Raw genomic sequence first — 14,682 nt, 5'->3', positions numbered from 1 at the left:
GGGGGCTGCACTGTGCAACCAGCACAGGTCAGAACCGCTGCCACTGACTGGCTCTTGTCCACACACTATAGGAAGGTGGCCAAAATTGAGCTTTCACTTCAAATGAAAGTGCGGGAAATTCCAGACTTAACCTGAATCCATTTTTCAACTAGCAGCACTAGCCTTCTCAGTTGCTCCTTGTGGCACAACAAGCTGCCAGCCAGGACCTTGGGCCTTCCTCCCCCCCCAAACAAGGACCTGAAATGACAGATTTTGACCTCTTTGCCATTTCTGCCATGCTATAGAAAAACAAACCTAGGATGTGCGTGGCTTTGGGATCAGTCTGATGGCTGCTGTGCTCTAAGCCCAATATAACAGCCCCCACCACCTTATCTGTTCTTGTGACACTGACTCAATACACAAATTATGCTGCCTTAATCACAGGCTAATCAGCTCAGGTGCTACATGCTGCAAACACAATGTGTTCTCACTGTGTAAAGGTTCTGGACAGCCTCCTTGGAAGGCCAAATGCATTAATGCCATGACAGACCTGCACTTAAACTTGCTAAATATCAGTTCAACAGTTTGGATTACCTACAGTTTTCCTCCCTCTCTCCTTCATCTGGCTATCCTCAGGAAATAAAACGTCTCCCTTCTGACTGGATAGCACTTATCTCATTTTGATTATTGCTCCAGACACAGCAATAGCTAACAGTACTGCCTGATGCAGGTGTGTGCAGCTGATACATTTGTATTTGTGTTTGAAGAGACGTACTTCTTTCTCTGTGTGCAGCAATAGTAGCAGGTGGTCTGCTCACCACTGAGCCCTCAATGGGCAGAGCAGCATAGATTCTAATCTAAGCATTCCATTGGATTCCTGCTCCCATTTAAAGTAAAACATGAAATCAGATGCAAAACTGAGGACAAACATGAAGGCAAAGAGTAAAGAAATCTAGTTCTACCCTGACAAAACATTAAAGACCATTTTACTTATATAAACAGGCAAAGGGCCAGTATATTTAAACCCCTTCTGCATTCAGTACTTCTCCACCCACTTGCTTGAACTGAAATGCTGTTTGCGCAAGGAATATAGGATCAGACCTACAATGCCAATCTCAGATTATAGCATTACTGTTGTATTCATGGCTAAGAATCCAACGTAATGCTCTGAACAACTTCTATTCTGAGTAGAGGACAGCTGCAAGAGTCAATATAGTCCTGTCTTTCCTATAATAATCATAGTATTTCCAACAACAGGGTTATTGTAAAGAAGAGAAACAGTGTATTCTGTCTCCTCCATAACGATGGGATTTAAAAAGTTGACTTGTTTGTAAATAGCAATTACACAACCTGAAGCGGATCGTGGTCACCGCATTCAAAAGCAGATAAACACAAATACCAACTGGCTTCTTTTAACACCTATTAATAAGAAGACATTATTTGGTCAGTGTAACAAAGCAGAAGGACGGTAGGAGTTATTTAGCAGCATTTAGGTAATTTTAAAGGGCGATACCTCTTGAACACAGCACTTGTGTGACTATGAACAAATTCCAGCATGCCCCGATAGCGCCTGTAAATCCCAAACCTCAGGCAGGGCAGCGCAACTAGAAACGCGTCCCGAAGCAAGGGAAGCTGACTTCCTTCCTTCCAGGTATCGCTCTGTCTGCCAAGAAAGGAGAGATTCTCTTCCAGATTTACAAGATTTACACACAAGCATCACGCTTGGATGCTTCAAAGTTCCTCCTGCCATCAGTTGCCTGGACTGAGGAAACGAGTCCCGTCCGGATCACCGGCATAAAGTCATTAAAAGTGCCCAGGACTACCACGAGCAGAACTGCTGCCGGCCGCTTCGTTCTGCGGGCGGACCGCCGGCAGCGTCACCTGCTCTCCGCGCTGCGCCACCACGGGGTGGAACGGCCGCAGCCCCCGGGAGCGACGGCGCTGCCCCAGGGCCGCCCCGCCCGCCGTGCCCGGCTCCACCTGAGGGGGCGGCGGCGACGAGGGACAGCCCCTCCGCCGGTGGGGGCGAGCCCGGGACGGCACTGCCCCCACGCGCAACGAGGTGAGGCGAGGTACCGAGCGCGCTGCAACATGGCCTCCTCCTCCTCCTCCTGCCCCGCGGGACGGGGCGGCCGGGACCAGGTGAGTGCAAGGCAGGAACTTTCTGCTCTCCTCTTTCTCCATCGACGGCGCTCCTGCTGCTCGCCGTGCACCCGCCAGGTGCGAAGGCACGCGAAGAAACCCCGATCCCGCCGCTCGGCTCACGGATAACCTAAAAAGGAGCTCTTAAAAACCGTAACCGAGCCGATGTTCGTAGCGAGCGGCTGGGAAGGGGCTTTCCTGCTGCCGTGCATCCGACGTGTCCTCGGTGACTTCTATGGGAGTTTGCCAATGCTGGTTGCTGGGTTTCTGTTTCAGAATGCTCGTGTTCTATATGTGCTGTTGTTGCGTCACGTGTCTTTGGTACTCACGTGCTGGTACTGATGGGCTCGGGGGATTGTGATATTGAAAGCGTTATCGCTCCGCCCTTCTTTCCCAGGTGTTACTTTGTTGGTCGCACGCTTTGGTTAACACGACGAAATGGATCTGTCGTAATGCAGAGATTTGCTGCGTTATTGCATTTACTGGTGGATAAATACCTTCCTTCTGTTTTTTGTTCGTTTGTTTTCTTAAAAAAATCTGATCTCTGAGCTTTGCAGTGGGTCTGAAAGGCTGTAACAGCATAGGAAAGAAATCAGCTTGCCTTGAAAGCTGCTGTTGTAGCGCCGGACTACTTTGCTGTTAAGAATTTGGGACGTAGAGGAATAGAATGCTTCTCTGGCTCTTGTTCTCCTGCTGTGGTTGTTCTGAGGGTCAGTGAGCAGTGCCTGAAGGTCGCTGGCAGAGCTGTCTTTTGCCCAGTGGTGCTTCTATCTGATCAGTTTACTGAGTTCAACAAGTCTGGGCGCTGTCTAAAGCCTGTAGGACGTTACCCCTAATTCTAGAAATTGTAAGTTCACGTACTTCATTCATCGCTTAGCTTAATGTAAACTCAAGGCCTTCGTGGGAGAAGAGAGGAGGCAGTGGCCTTACTGTTGTGCAGGAGAAGAAAAACCCAAACCGTTCAAATATGAAAGCTGTGTTATTCTTACAAATATATATATATATATATACACACTGTTTGTGGAAAACTGATTTTTCAAAATAAGCACTTACGTGTGATCTGCGGGACCGTAACTGCAATCATGGCTGCTTTGGAAAGCAGTGCCTTTTTATTTTCCCCAGTTGCTGCAAGCTTTGGAGATTACGATGGTTTAGAAGTTAAAAGTGTAGTACACAGGTGAGACTACCTGCGTCTCAGTTTGAGGCAGCTGTTGGGTGCAGGCAGCTTCGTGTTCATCTTGCTTTTACCCCCACATTTCCACCAGCTTAACTTTTTTCTTCCTCTACTCCAAAGTTCTCGGAGCTTTCTTCTCTCATAACTCTATTTCTCACTATTTTCCTTGGAAACTGTATGTTCAGCACTCTTGACACCATATAAAAATTGCCGTGCTGGTGGTGCAGCGGTCGAATACCCACCAGAGATTATTTGTGCTCCTCTGTGTTGCCCAAAGTGTGAACATTTCCCACATACGTTTGGGTCTGCGTGAAGCTGTTGACAATGGTACTTCCAGCCCCTTTGGCACAGCTTTCCAGGTGACAAAATAGGAGCTGGCACATTGCTTTAATTCTGAGGGTAGGCGTGCTTTTGCAATCTTTAATCAGGCAAAATTTTCGTAGCTCTTTGAGTGAGTTTGACAATGACTTGGCCCAAGGAAGACTCTTTTTTCTTTTCAACAGTTCTTGGCACTTAATGATTTCTCTGGAAAAAGCTGAGTGCTAAAGAACCTGGGCCATGAGGGTATTATAAAACACCCGTGTGGGCTCTGCGAGGGAATTGGAAACTGTGTAACGTTTGTTGAGTGGTGTTTATCATGCTGGCACTTCTAGGTAGGAAAATAATGATTTGAAGGTTTGACTGTATCAAAACAAATCCCTCAAAGTAGTTTTTTAACGTACTTCTTCCTTAAGGTGATAAAGCTGGTTTGGATTCCCATTCCTTTCTTCCCTGAAAACGTGGATAAATCCAGCAAAAATGAGAAATAGAACTTGCTGCCCTTCTGATAACTTGCACACACTGCCTGATGTTTGGTGCTCTTGCTCTCAACTTTTAAACCACGCTAGTGTTTGCATGAATGCATTGGAATGGCAGTTGCTTGTGCTGTTTTTTCTCTCATTGTTATTGGGGCTTTTATGGCTGCACAGAGGATGCATTACAGGCTGAGAGTAGTGGCTGAGGGAGATGAAGAGGACAACCAAGAAAATCGCTGTTAGAATATTAACAAAAATAGCGTGACAGTGAAGTTCTGAGCATCTGAGCACCTTGCTCTGCTTGCGTCAGTCATTGCCCCATTCATGTGAGGATTTTGTGCTGTTGCAACCTGTCCCAGTTTTATTAGCATCTTGAACAAAACCACACGGTGCAGACTTGGAGCAGTGGCTGCTGTTCCTTCTGTACCCCCTCCTGCCCTCCCCGCCCCCCATCATGTCCTGTAGAAATGAGCTAGCATTCAATTCTCATGTTGTTATTTCTTCAACGTAATCAATTTAAAACTTCAGTTCCTGCTCACTTGTTGAAGAGAAAGGAGTGTAACTTTTGTAACTGAGGAAGTTGCTCTCCAAGGGCATATCTGGGTTGGTGCCCTTCACAGGAGGAATCGTTCCAAGTTTCCATATAGTATCTGATGCTCACATCAGGAGTTTATCAGTATGTGATGCCCTTTCTATCTGATTATGACTTCATACTCCTTCCATTAGCTTGTAATATTTTCTACATAGCCATAGAGGCGAGTGTTCATGCACTGAGGCTTTCCCAACCACATTATTATACTACAGGAAAAGCTGGCTGAGCTTTTGCACTCATCTTCTGGGTTATTATGTTTAACAGGTCATGATGACAGCTTCTTTTAGTGGGAGAAAGGAAAATAACATTCTGCAATGACAGAGTTGTTGATAGCATATGTTTGCCATACAGGAGCTTGTTTCTTGCACAGTCTTCGTGGGGACTTCATTTTTGGTTATAAAAACTCTGGTTTAACATCTACATTTGGAAAGCCATCCTAATAGAGATCACCTCCAGTTGACTCTTACCTATTCTATGTACAGCCCATGGTCTTTGCAGAGTACTGGCATTGTATGCATACTCTTTTTATTTTAAGAAAGAATTATGGATTCTCTACTTCCATCAGATAATTCATTTGTTCTATGCAAAAGTAAAGGTTATAAATAATTGCATCCTGACCTAATGATCTATAGAAGTTGTGCTTTTACCTTCTGCCTCTTACTGTATCGAGTTGGCTGGTTATGGAATTGGAGAGTACTTTGCATTAGCAAGATTTTCATCCTGACATCTCATTCTTTTTTCCCCTGACACACGAAGCTGATTCTTGCATGTTTTTACCTAAATTTACTCTCCTGTGTATTTACATTTTATCTCTCACTCTTAAGAGTGCTTATCTTTTGTTGTTGTCGATTTTTGGGTGGTGGTTTGTTGGTGTTGGTTTTTTGTTGTTTTTGCTGTCTTGTAAGATCATCCTCCCTTCTGACCCTGTAAAAGCTTAGTGCAGCCTCAGGCTAAAGAGCAGTTTCTGTGATGGCCCCATTTCCTCGAAACACCTGTTTCAGTTTAGGACAGGTTCCAAGACAGTCTATCCTGAAGTTGCTGGGCTTACTGTGCAAAGAACTCCCAAACACAGCAGAGAACAGATCAGACAATGCTGAAAAGTTATTAAGTAGTTCTAGTCTATATTTATATCTTTCTGAGATGAGTCTGGCCTATATCTGAACCTACAGTAGCTCCAGAGTCAGTCTATTGCAATGGGAAAGCAAAGCTCATGGGGTAAGAAGGAAAGCAGGTGTTGCTGATGGGCTGTTAATTTGGGTGAGATTCTTGCTCGTTATATTCACTTCCCCTTTACTTTGGAGCCTTCTGGTTGAGCTGAGGAATCCCAAGATGCAGACAGCTTTGCTTCCATGCTGTAACACTCACCATTTGAGGTAGGTGTTCTGGGAACTGATGTGTAAAGTCTGTTTTGCAGTCATGTGAGTGGGGAGGTGAAACCATACAAGGCCAACTGACCCAAGCATGCTTTTCAACTTATGGCTCTGGGGCATAATAAAATGGCAAATACTTAACACAAAAGGTGTGTCAGCTGGCCTTCAGTTCTAACTGCGCTCAGGGGGAGGAGAAACAAACAAACAAAAACCTCTTAAAAGTAAAAGCCATCAAAGTATAGGTAGGAGTAGTCTATAATATTGAATAGTAACAGTAATAATCACGCGATGGATGTTTGGCAGGGAGGGTACTTACCCTGATAACCAGGGTTAGAAGTGATCCCAATAATTGTGGTTGAAGGAAAAGCTCAAAGGATCAATAAGTTTTATAGCATCTTCAAAACTTAAAACTATTTGTTGCTTATTTTCCAGTGGCCTCAGTACTGCTCTGTAGATGAGGGAGGACTCACATGGTGTTTTTCACTCTGGTGTTTTTTGTTTTGTTTTTTGTGGGCTGTTTCTTTTAGGGGCTATCTGTCATCAGAGTGCATTTAAGGCACTGTGAAACAATATCTCTGTCTATCTCTGTACCTGTATGGCTCCCTTGTGTAATATGCGAGGAACATAAACTGGTACCTATGTCATCCAGAGCTGTGGAGCAAGCTGCCTTTAAGGTGAGAAAAGTGGAGAGGGAAAATAAGTCAAAGATGGAAGGCACTCTACACTGTTAGGACACTTCACCTGTTAATGTTACATGCACCTGCAGTTGCTTTCTGTGGTGGAGATCTAACATAATGTCTACTAAGTTGTTGTGTTGGTAGGTTTTGTTGATCTTTACATTAGGAAAGGACAAGTACCCACAGGGTTTCTGAGTCCCTAGTCTTCTACTGCCTGCTTTTTGAGTCTCGATTAACATTTCCAAAGTTATGTGGAGCAGCTTCTTGGTGCTTTGACTGAGATAGTAGAGATGGTTTCTATTTAACCTTGTCCTTTCTAGTACCATGCTATGTTTCATCACTCATTGCATTCGTACCACTGAATAAGTTTTTTTATTTATTATCTTTTATTTTGTTGGGGAGACCCATGAACCTTCATTACCTTACTGGTGGAATTCAGCTCAGATTCTAAGGGCAATGTGCTTGCAGCCTGAGAAGTGAAAGGGAATGAGCATGTCAGGATGTGGACTTGCTCCTTCTGTGATGTTTGTTTTTAGCAGTGATGACTTGTGCCACAGATATGACCCCATTTTGTAGGTGAACGATCTGTGGGTGTGACTGAATGTTTTGAGTCAATGATGACAAAGCCAATTTCCTCTCTTCTTCTTCTGACACCTTAGTTCTGCTTATTCCCGTTTAAAGGACGCTGCAGAGAGCACGTGTGTCTGTCTGGGAAGCCAAATCATTTCACAGCTCATGACTTTGCTAATGCACAAGTTAGCCTTGCTGTGGGATAGTAGGCTCTGGTGGGAAGGTAGGAACAAGTCACAGTCTGTAAGGAAAAGGCAAGAATCTCCTAAACAGCATCTCCCACTTAGAAATTTGCTGTGTGGAACAGTAACAACTGGTGCAGGTTTAGTTTAGTGACTGGGGAAGTCTGTGCCTTAGCAGTGTGGTTTTCACTAAGTGCTAAATGAAGCGGTTTTTATTCCATCTTACAATTAAAAAGTAGTGGTTTCATTATAAAGATCAGATATATGGTACGCTCTAATAACTGAGGTGTTGATTGGTTTGTTTGTTTGTTGTTTTTGTATTTTAAAGCAGGAGAGGACGAGGGGGAGGGTTCACAAGAACCAGCCTGTTAGTTCAGCACGGCTCCTGTGTGTGGCCTGGATTTCTTTCCAGGCTCTGCCCCTGCAAAGCCTCTTTGTGATCTCAGCCTTGATGTGGGTCAAAAGGGGAGGATTGTTAACATTCCTCCTGCCCCTCTCCATCACCATCAGCAGCTCTCAGTGGATATCAGCCCTGTGTGCTCGTGTGGGAGAGGACAGTGGAATTTTGGGCTGCTTGTAATTGCCCTTCCAAATATTTCTGTCTCCCATCTGACCAGTAATCCAGATCCCAGCATTTTTTATCATGAGCGATAGTATTTCTGGCAAGCTAGTATTTTCATATTACCATTCATATGCCCATCAGGAAGTCTATGATAGCAAAGAAAACAACTTCTATGAGAATTATGACTCTAGGCAATGTGCTCTGTAATTGCCCTTTGGAAGTCACGGTCCTTGTCCCTCTCTGCTTATTTAATGCTGTTGCTTATTTATGCAGCTCTTTCTCCCCGCTTTGATTGTGCCCTGTTTGTTTTCAGATGCTAATATAAGTGTACTGTGCAAGCTTTGGTCTTACAGGATATAAGCAGCGAGGTGGCGTGTTGTTTTTTGGTTTGTTTTTTTGACTAAATTAAAACTGCTTTCAAACTGATGTGTTCTTTATTCTATTAACTGCATTGCTCCAGATAGTTATAAACAGTTTGAATTGCTTGCTGCAGTGATTTGGGTAGGTAACAACATGCTTCTGAATTGATGAAGCACTTTTCATTCTATGTTGCATTTATTGCAATCGTGGTAATTCTAATGAGATGCCTACTTTTTGTAGTGTCTTTCCCTTGCCTTTAATGTGCCTGTCTTCCTAAAGAGCATGTTAACAAACAAGCTGTTGTAGAAGTGGATTCCCTTGATCAAAGTGGAACAAAAGGAGATATAATATTCAGCAACAATCCAAAGCTTATAAAACAAATGTGCAAAGAATAACCTCATACTGAGCTCAGATGTATGGGGAGGAGGGGAAAAAAAAGCAGATCAGGTTATTGCCAAGTTGAGACCCTTGAGAAAAACTTAAAAGCAGGACCCATGTTTTATGTCTACTATAGATCGAATGGTTCAGGTGGTAAAATTTACTTTGGTATATGTGTAAGAAGACTCCCATTAGTAATACAGGAAAGCTATTAAGCTTTCAATGGGAAGGTTCAATGGAAAAAGCAGTAGTTCTATCAGACACCTGTAATTTTGTCACTGAGTTCTTTTTGCACAGGTTCCAAATGGTGCAGACAATTTTGGCAGTTGAGCATCATAAGCACATTAGGTTTTCTGCATAAAAAACACTAGAATTGGGGGAGAACTGTCAATAACCATGGAAATAAACCACCTGCTTTTTTATTTTTAATGTAAAACTCCTTTTTCTTGTTTCCATGACAGCTGTTGTTGGTGTGAGTGCAGCAAATCCAGCTGTATTTGTCACTTGAAGTCCTCACAGGGTTTGTTGGTCAGTGAAAGTTACATGCGATGCTCTTCCGTAATGAGAAAATAGAACAGCCAGGCTTTAAGAACTTTGGGAAGTGCAGTATCCAACAGATTGAACCTGTGTGATAAGGTGTAAATCTGTATTTAATGGTGTATGGGAACTGTTGAGTCATGGCCTGAACTGCTGATTGAGCACCTGGGGAAAGGACCCAGTCAGCCCTGGGAGCACAGGTGAAGGCAATTCAGGTGTGTGAGCAGAAGGGGTGGAACCTGGCTGCACCTCTCTTAGACCCCATTTAAGGGCTGACTGCCACTGGGGAAGGATGTCTGGTTGGAAATCCTTCCCTAGTGCAGTCTTTCCTGCAAGCTTTGATCTTCAGAGATGGGTGAGTACCTTTACTTTTGTAAAATAATGCCCTATACACTCTGGTCCCTTTGTTGTTATATTTCGTGTTCTGCTTTCACCATGCTAATCTTTCCAATTGTAACAAATGGGATCACAGCCTTTAGCTGGGGAAGTGGAACTGGCTTTGTCCCTTACATATGTAGAGCCTGGGGATGGTTCAGTTTCTGGTAGGCTATGAACATTAGAGGATATCATCTGAGTTGGAAGGAATGCAGCTCCTCATGATAAAAGACAATAAATCTATATGTTTCTATTGTGGATTTCTAATTTAGGTCACATTAAGGTCTAATTTAGGTCACATCATGCAAAAAAGCGATGACACTATCCAGGACTATCAGATTTATCTTATTAAATCCACAATTCTAAAATTCACATGTGTATTTTATAGGAACAACGGATTGATGTATGTGTTCTTTGAGGGCTGCTCTGAAGTATTGCCCTCTACTTTATTCTGTCAGTCCATGATGTCAGAGGTGGATGTTGTTATAGTAGTAGAGGTTGAACCTCCTCACCAATGTACTGTTATGTGTTGTTGTGTGACAGATGGTGGCAGAGGGGCAGTCTGACATGATGACATTTGACTTGGAAGTGAGGAAGCTGCAGAGATGTGTCATTGAACCCCTCCATGTGGAATTATTGGCACCTATTGATATTTATCGATGTTTGCTGTACTTTTATGGAGATCAACCAATGGATGTGAGCAGAGGGGTAGTGAGTGCTGCATTTCAGCAGCAGCAGCGAGTCACCTCTATTGGTGTGAAGTTGTGTGAGTGTGACATGCATGCTCTTGTTCATCAGTGGCCAAAATGCAGAGCTACTGGCAGTGACTGTTGCAATCGGGTGTTTTGTAGCTCAGAATTTACTCTATCCAGTAGTGTTACTGTGCTCTTTCTATTTACTGCAGTGTCCATGGAAAGAAATGGGAGGCATTACTTTCAGAGCAACGTATTGATTTATTTGACTTAGAAGCTTGTAAGTTTCGTTTAATAAACTTGTTAAAGAAAGAAAAAACATCGTGGAGACATGAAACAAAGAGAGTGGATATGTGACCGGATTACCAGAGCGGTAATGTGGGTGGGGAGCCTCTGCACACAAATTACATCTACTGTGGTACTCTTGGTGCCTGAAATGCCAACCGTGGCTGCTCACTCCTGTCTTTCATTGGCTTGCATTTTTGTCAGTCACCTCCCAGGAATCTCAACCTGGAATTTTGGGGTCAGTGAATGAAGGCAGGGGGTATGTCCAGTGTGGCCAGTGGGAGAGGTTCAGCAGAGGGCGAGATGGAAGATAGCTGGGGTCTTTCCTGTCTGTAAGCTGTACCTGCTGCAGCTGTGGGTATGTCCTCCATAGGAGCTCTGTTAGCTCCTGTGTTCAGCTGCCAGCCTGGACATGGTTCAACTCCTGCCCAGCTACTGTCTGGCCATGCTGGCATGGCAGAGGAGTGTAGATTTTCACTGTTTGTTTGCAGGTGTTACTGGTTTTGCTGTATTCCTAAATGTTCCTGACTGTGATTACAGTTAATCTGGAACCAGGAGCTGGTCATACAGATCCAAGAAATATCTTTGTATTTAATGAACCATGCCAAATAAAGCTCAAAGCCTGATGAAAAGGATAGAATTCTTGAAGCTGATTACGGGTGCTGGGGTGGGTCTCTCTGTGACTGATGTGATGTTAACCTTCTCCTCTTCAGCATTTTTTTGTTTTCCTTTCATAGTGATTAGGTAGACATCAAGTAGATAATGATTAAAATTTGCATTACTTGATGTTGTTCTCCTCTCTTTCCTTGAGTAAACACCCATAAGAATGTTGTGCTGAAACGCCTGTGTAAAAGAAAAGCTATCTGTGAAGCTATGTTTGCCCCCAACTTTAGTGCAATATAAGACTTGTCTCTGTGGAATAACCTGCACTGTTATGTTCCCATGCCCATCGAATCCCTTTCAAAAGAATACAGTTAGTGGAAGCCAATGTTTTTGTTATTTTCTCTGAGATTTTCAATATTTAGTATTTGTTTATTTGTGTTCCCTCACCCCCTCAGTGTTCTGTGGATCCTCAGGATACTCGCATGAATGAGCTCTGCTTTCTGGGACTGCTGCGTGCTGGAGTTTTGTTGTGGGTGCCAAACCCTTCTCAGCACTAGTGTAGGATAGGAAGATATACTTTATTTTCCTCAGTATTAGTGGTGAAAAAGCATTTCTGACTCTGAGATTTGCAATGATGCTATCAAGTACTGAAGCTTTTTTCTTCCTTTTGGCACTCATCAACAAAATATCCATATTGGTACTTAGCATTATGCCCAGCATAACCAGACAATCCAGCATGAAATGAGGATACAAGTTTTAAGAATGCTTTCTTTTCTATTTTAATTAACTTTTTCGGTTAATGATTATTTGTTTGATAATAAGCATCAATGCGCTTATTGTTTCAGTCATCTGATAAATGGGTATTTGTATGTTGATACATGCTAGTTCGGAAGGACAGTAAGCTCAAGGGAATACCCACTAATGATCATGTGCTTTTATTAAGGATGGAAAGGCCATGAAACTGCACAGCTGCTAATTAAAAAGAAGTCGTTTTGCTTGAAAATAGATACAGAGATTTGAAGAGAACAAATCCGGTATCACTGTATTACTTAACCTTTTTAAAACTTGCATCTTACTGAGTCATGAGGACTTTTAAAGCTGTGTTCAAACTCATTGGCTGTTCCTCATGAATGACTGCAGTTGGTAATTTAACTAAATGTTACCAGAGGAAAGAAATGTTGGGCTAATTTTTCCCCTTTCCTGATGCTCTGCCTTAACCTGGGGGCAAAAATGTATTAACAAAAACCAACCACCTACTGTTTGGTTCCTTGTAAGCAGTAAAGCTCCACTTATCTGCTTTTATTTCTTTGACATGGCTAACTTCTAGTAAATGAGCTCCGTGTTCCTCAATTGAGATTCAGTGGTGTGTAGTCTTGTTTCATAATCATATTTAAATGATCGGCCAAGTAGAAAATTGTATGTTCAGTAGAAAAACAAATGCAAGAGGGTAACATAGTAATGTTAATCTTCATCAGGCTGTGGATGCTTTGAAACGGAAGAAACATATATTACATGACCTGTTTTATTACCAGCAGAAAGTTCTCTAATCTGTGTTGTATGTAAATAGTTTTTCCTTGTACTTCTCTAGATGAACAAGTGAAATCAGGTTTTGAAATTCAGATAGTATATACTATTAGAGGACTTGCAGTCAGTTTCTGGTTTGCGGATCCTAAATGTGTAAGCTTTAGACATCCTGGGTGTTCACTGCCTTCTTGCTGATCATGCCCTCCCGCCCCAATGCTTATGAAGAAGTATCGGGTTTAAACAATTGCTTTTGGCATGTGTTTTTCCAGTCTTTTCAGGTTTCTTGGGGATCTCTGTATTGTTGGTAGGAGTATCCTTCAAAATCCTTCTGAGGAATAAAGCAAAAAAAAATGTGGCATTAATACCCACTGTTCTGAGAGATGAGAAGTACAGACTGCCTTATGACAGAGTGAAGGTTAGAGGATCCACTGGAGCTGTTTGTGACTGTAAGCATCATGCCTTTAGGCTGGTGTAATTTGTGCCCCGTTGCACCCTGAAGGTACCCATTTAGGAGATTACTGATATTCAGCATGTCCTAAGAAGAGCAGTGCAAAACTTGCAGGATAAATACAGTCCTGTTGCAGTTGGGCTTGGGTCTAAGAAGAATCACAGGCACTTTTATCCCTGTTCACAGCTTGGCCTTCTCCTGGATAATGTGAAGCCACTTGTGAAAGTGTTCTTCCTTTAAACTTATAGCATTTCTCAGTGCTTCATTTATTCTTTCTTGGTGGAGGACGAAATGGTTCTTCTGCAGCATGGATCTTTGTGCAATAATGAGAATGTATATAGTCTGTGCGTTTCAGTGTTTAGTAATTGTATATTACTTCTCTTTTGTTTCCAAAGCATTTTTCTTTGCTCAAATTTAGTAGCCTTGTCCCATAGTAAAAACAAAGTGAAAAGTACTTAGCTTTCCTTGTATCTTAATATTCTGGGAAATGCTCATCATTTATCAGCGAGGGAAGGTGGCTTAAATCCGAAAATGAAGTATTTTGTGTGCAGAAGCTGCAAAGGTGACAACAGCTTTATCTTAAATTTAGAACTTTGGCCTTAAACCGCTTGACTGTGTTTGGATCTTGAGTTAATCTGGGTTGTTTTTGAGTTAAATCTCTGTTTCCATATAGGGCTGAGAATTCTTTCCAACAGCTGCATGAAAAGTCATTTTGGGAGCCAGGAGCAACACAAAAGAATACTATACTTGTCAAGTTGGTCTTCCAAGAGTTGGCTGTTGTGGAAGAAAAACAAACTGGTGTGCATTTCTGTACCCTATGCCAAGTATTCTCATGTCCCTGTGAATTTCTTTAGGCTAATTGAGTCCTTTTAGTCATAGAATTTGGGGACTTGTTCTTGCTCAAAAGTGAGCAAGCAGAAACAGTGTGTGGAAAGCAAACACTTTACAAATCTGTAGATAACGTTATCTGCATCTTTCTGTAAATTTAATGGTTGTAACCACTTGTCTATAGGAATTTGAGTGTGGATTATCAACTGCAGAGCTGTAAGCATTCTTACAGGGCTGTCTTTAGGGAATATGTAAAACAAAACAAAAAACAAAACTTACAGGGTAAATATTCCCTCAAAACTTTTTTTAAGCAACACCAAATCTGAAAGCTGTGATCCAGGCTTTTCTCTGTTGCTTCCTTAATAGCTACTCAGAGCCTGGAGTGTTTGCTTGGTTTTCCACTTGTGTAATAAATGGGCTCTGGGTCACTTCATCACTGCAACTGCAGCATCCTGAATACAAACATTTCTCTGCTCCCTGGCAAAAATGATGGAATAAAATAATGGCCAACCAATTAATATCATGTAGATATTTTTGCTTGTAGCTCTCTTTCAGGAAGACAACTGACAATATCTGAATGTCTTGTTGGACTGTAGAATGAGATGAATTG

The 14,682-nt window shown here is 42.5% G+C and overlaps 1 protein-coding gene across 1 annotated transcript in view; it reads left to right on the top strand.

The window, feature by feature from the left end:
- Positions 1–1,243: 1,243 nt before the first annotated feature.
- The window catches only part of ANK3 (ankyrin 3), a 340,836-nt gene continuing 327,397 nt past the window's right edge, over positions 1,244–14,682 (top strand). Inside the window, exon 1 of the mRNA XM_072340789.1 lies at positions 1,244–2,121. Coding sequence (XP_072196890.1) covers positions 2,071–2,121 — 51 coding nt within the window. The 5' untranslated portion in view covers positions 1,244–2,070. The remainder of the gene's footprint in view (positions 2,122–14,682) is intronic.

This window comes from Excalfactoria chinensis, chromosome 6, assembly GCF_039878825.1.
Source record: "Excalfactoria chinensis isolate bCotChi1 chromosome 6, bCotChi1.hap2, whole genome shotgun sequence".
In the NCBI taxonomy this organism is placed as follows: domain Eukaryota; kingdom Metazoa; phylum Chordata; class Aves; order Galliformes; family Phasianidae; genus Excalfactoria; species Excalfactoria chinensis.
Note: the sequence above shows the minus strand (reverse complement) of the source record. Positions and strands in the feature narration are given on the sequence as shown.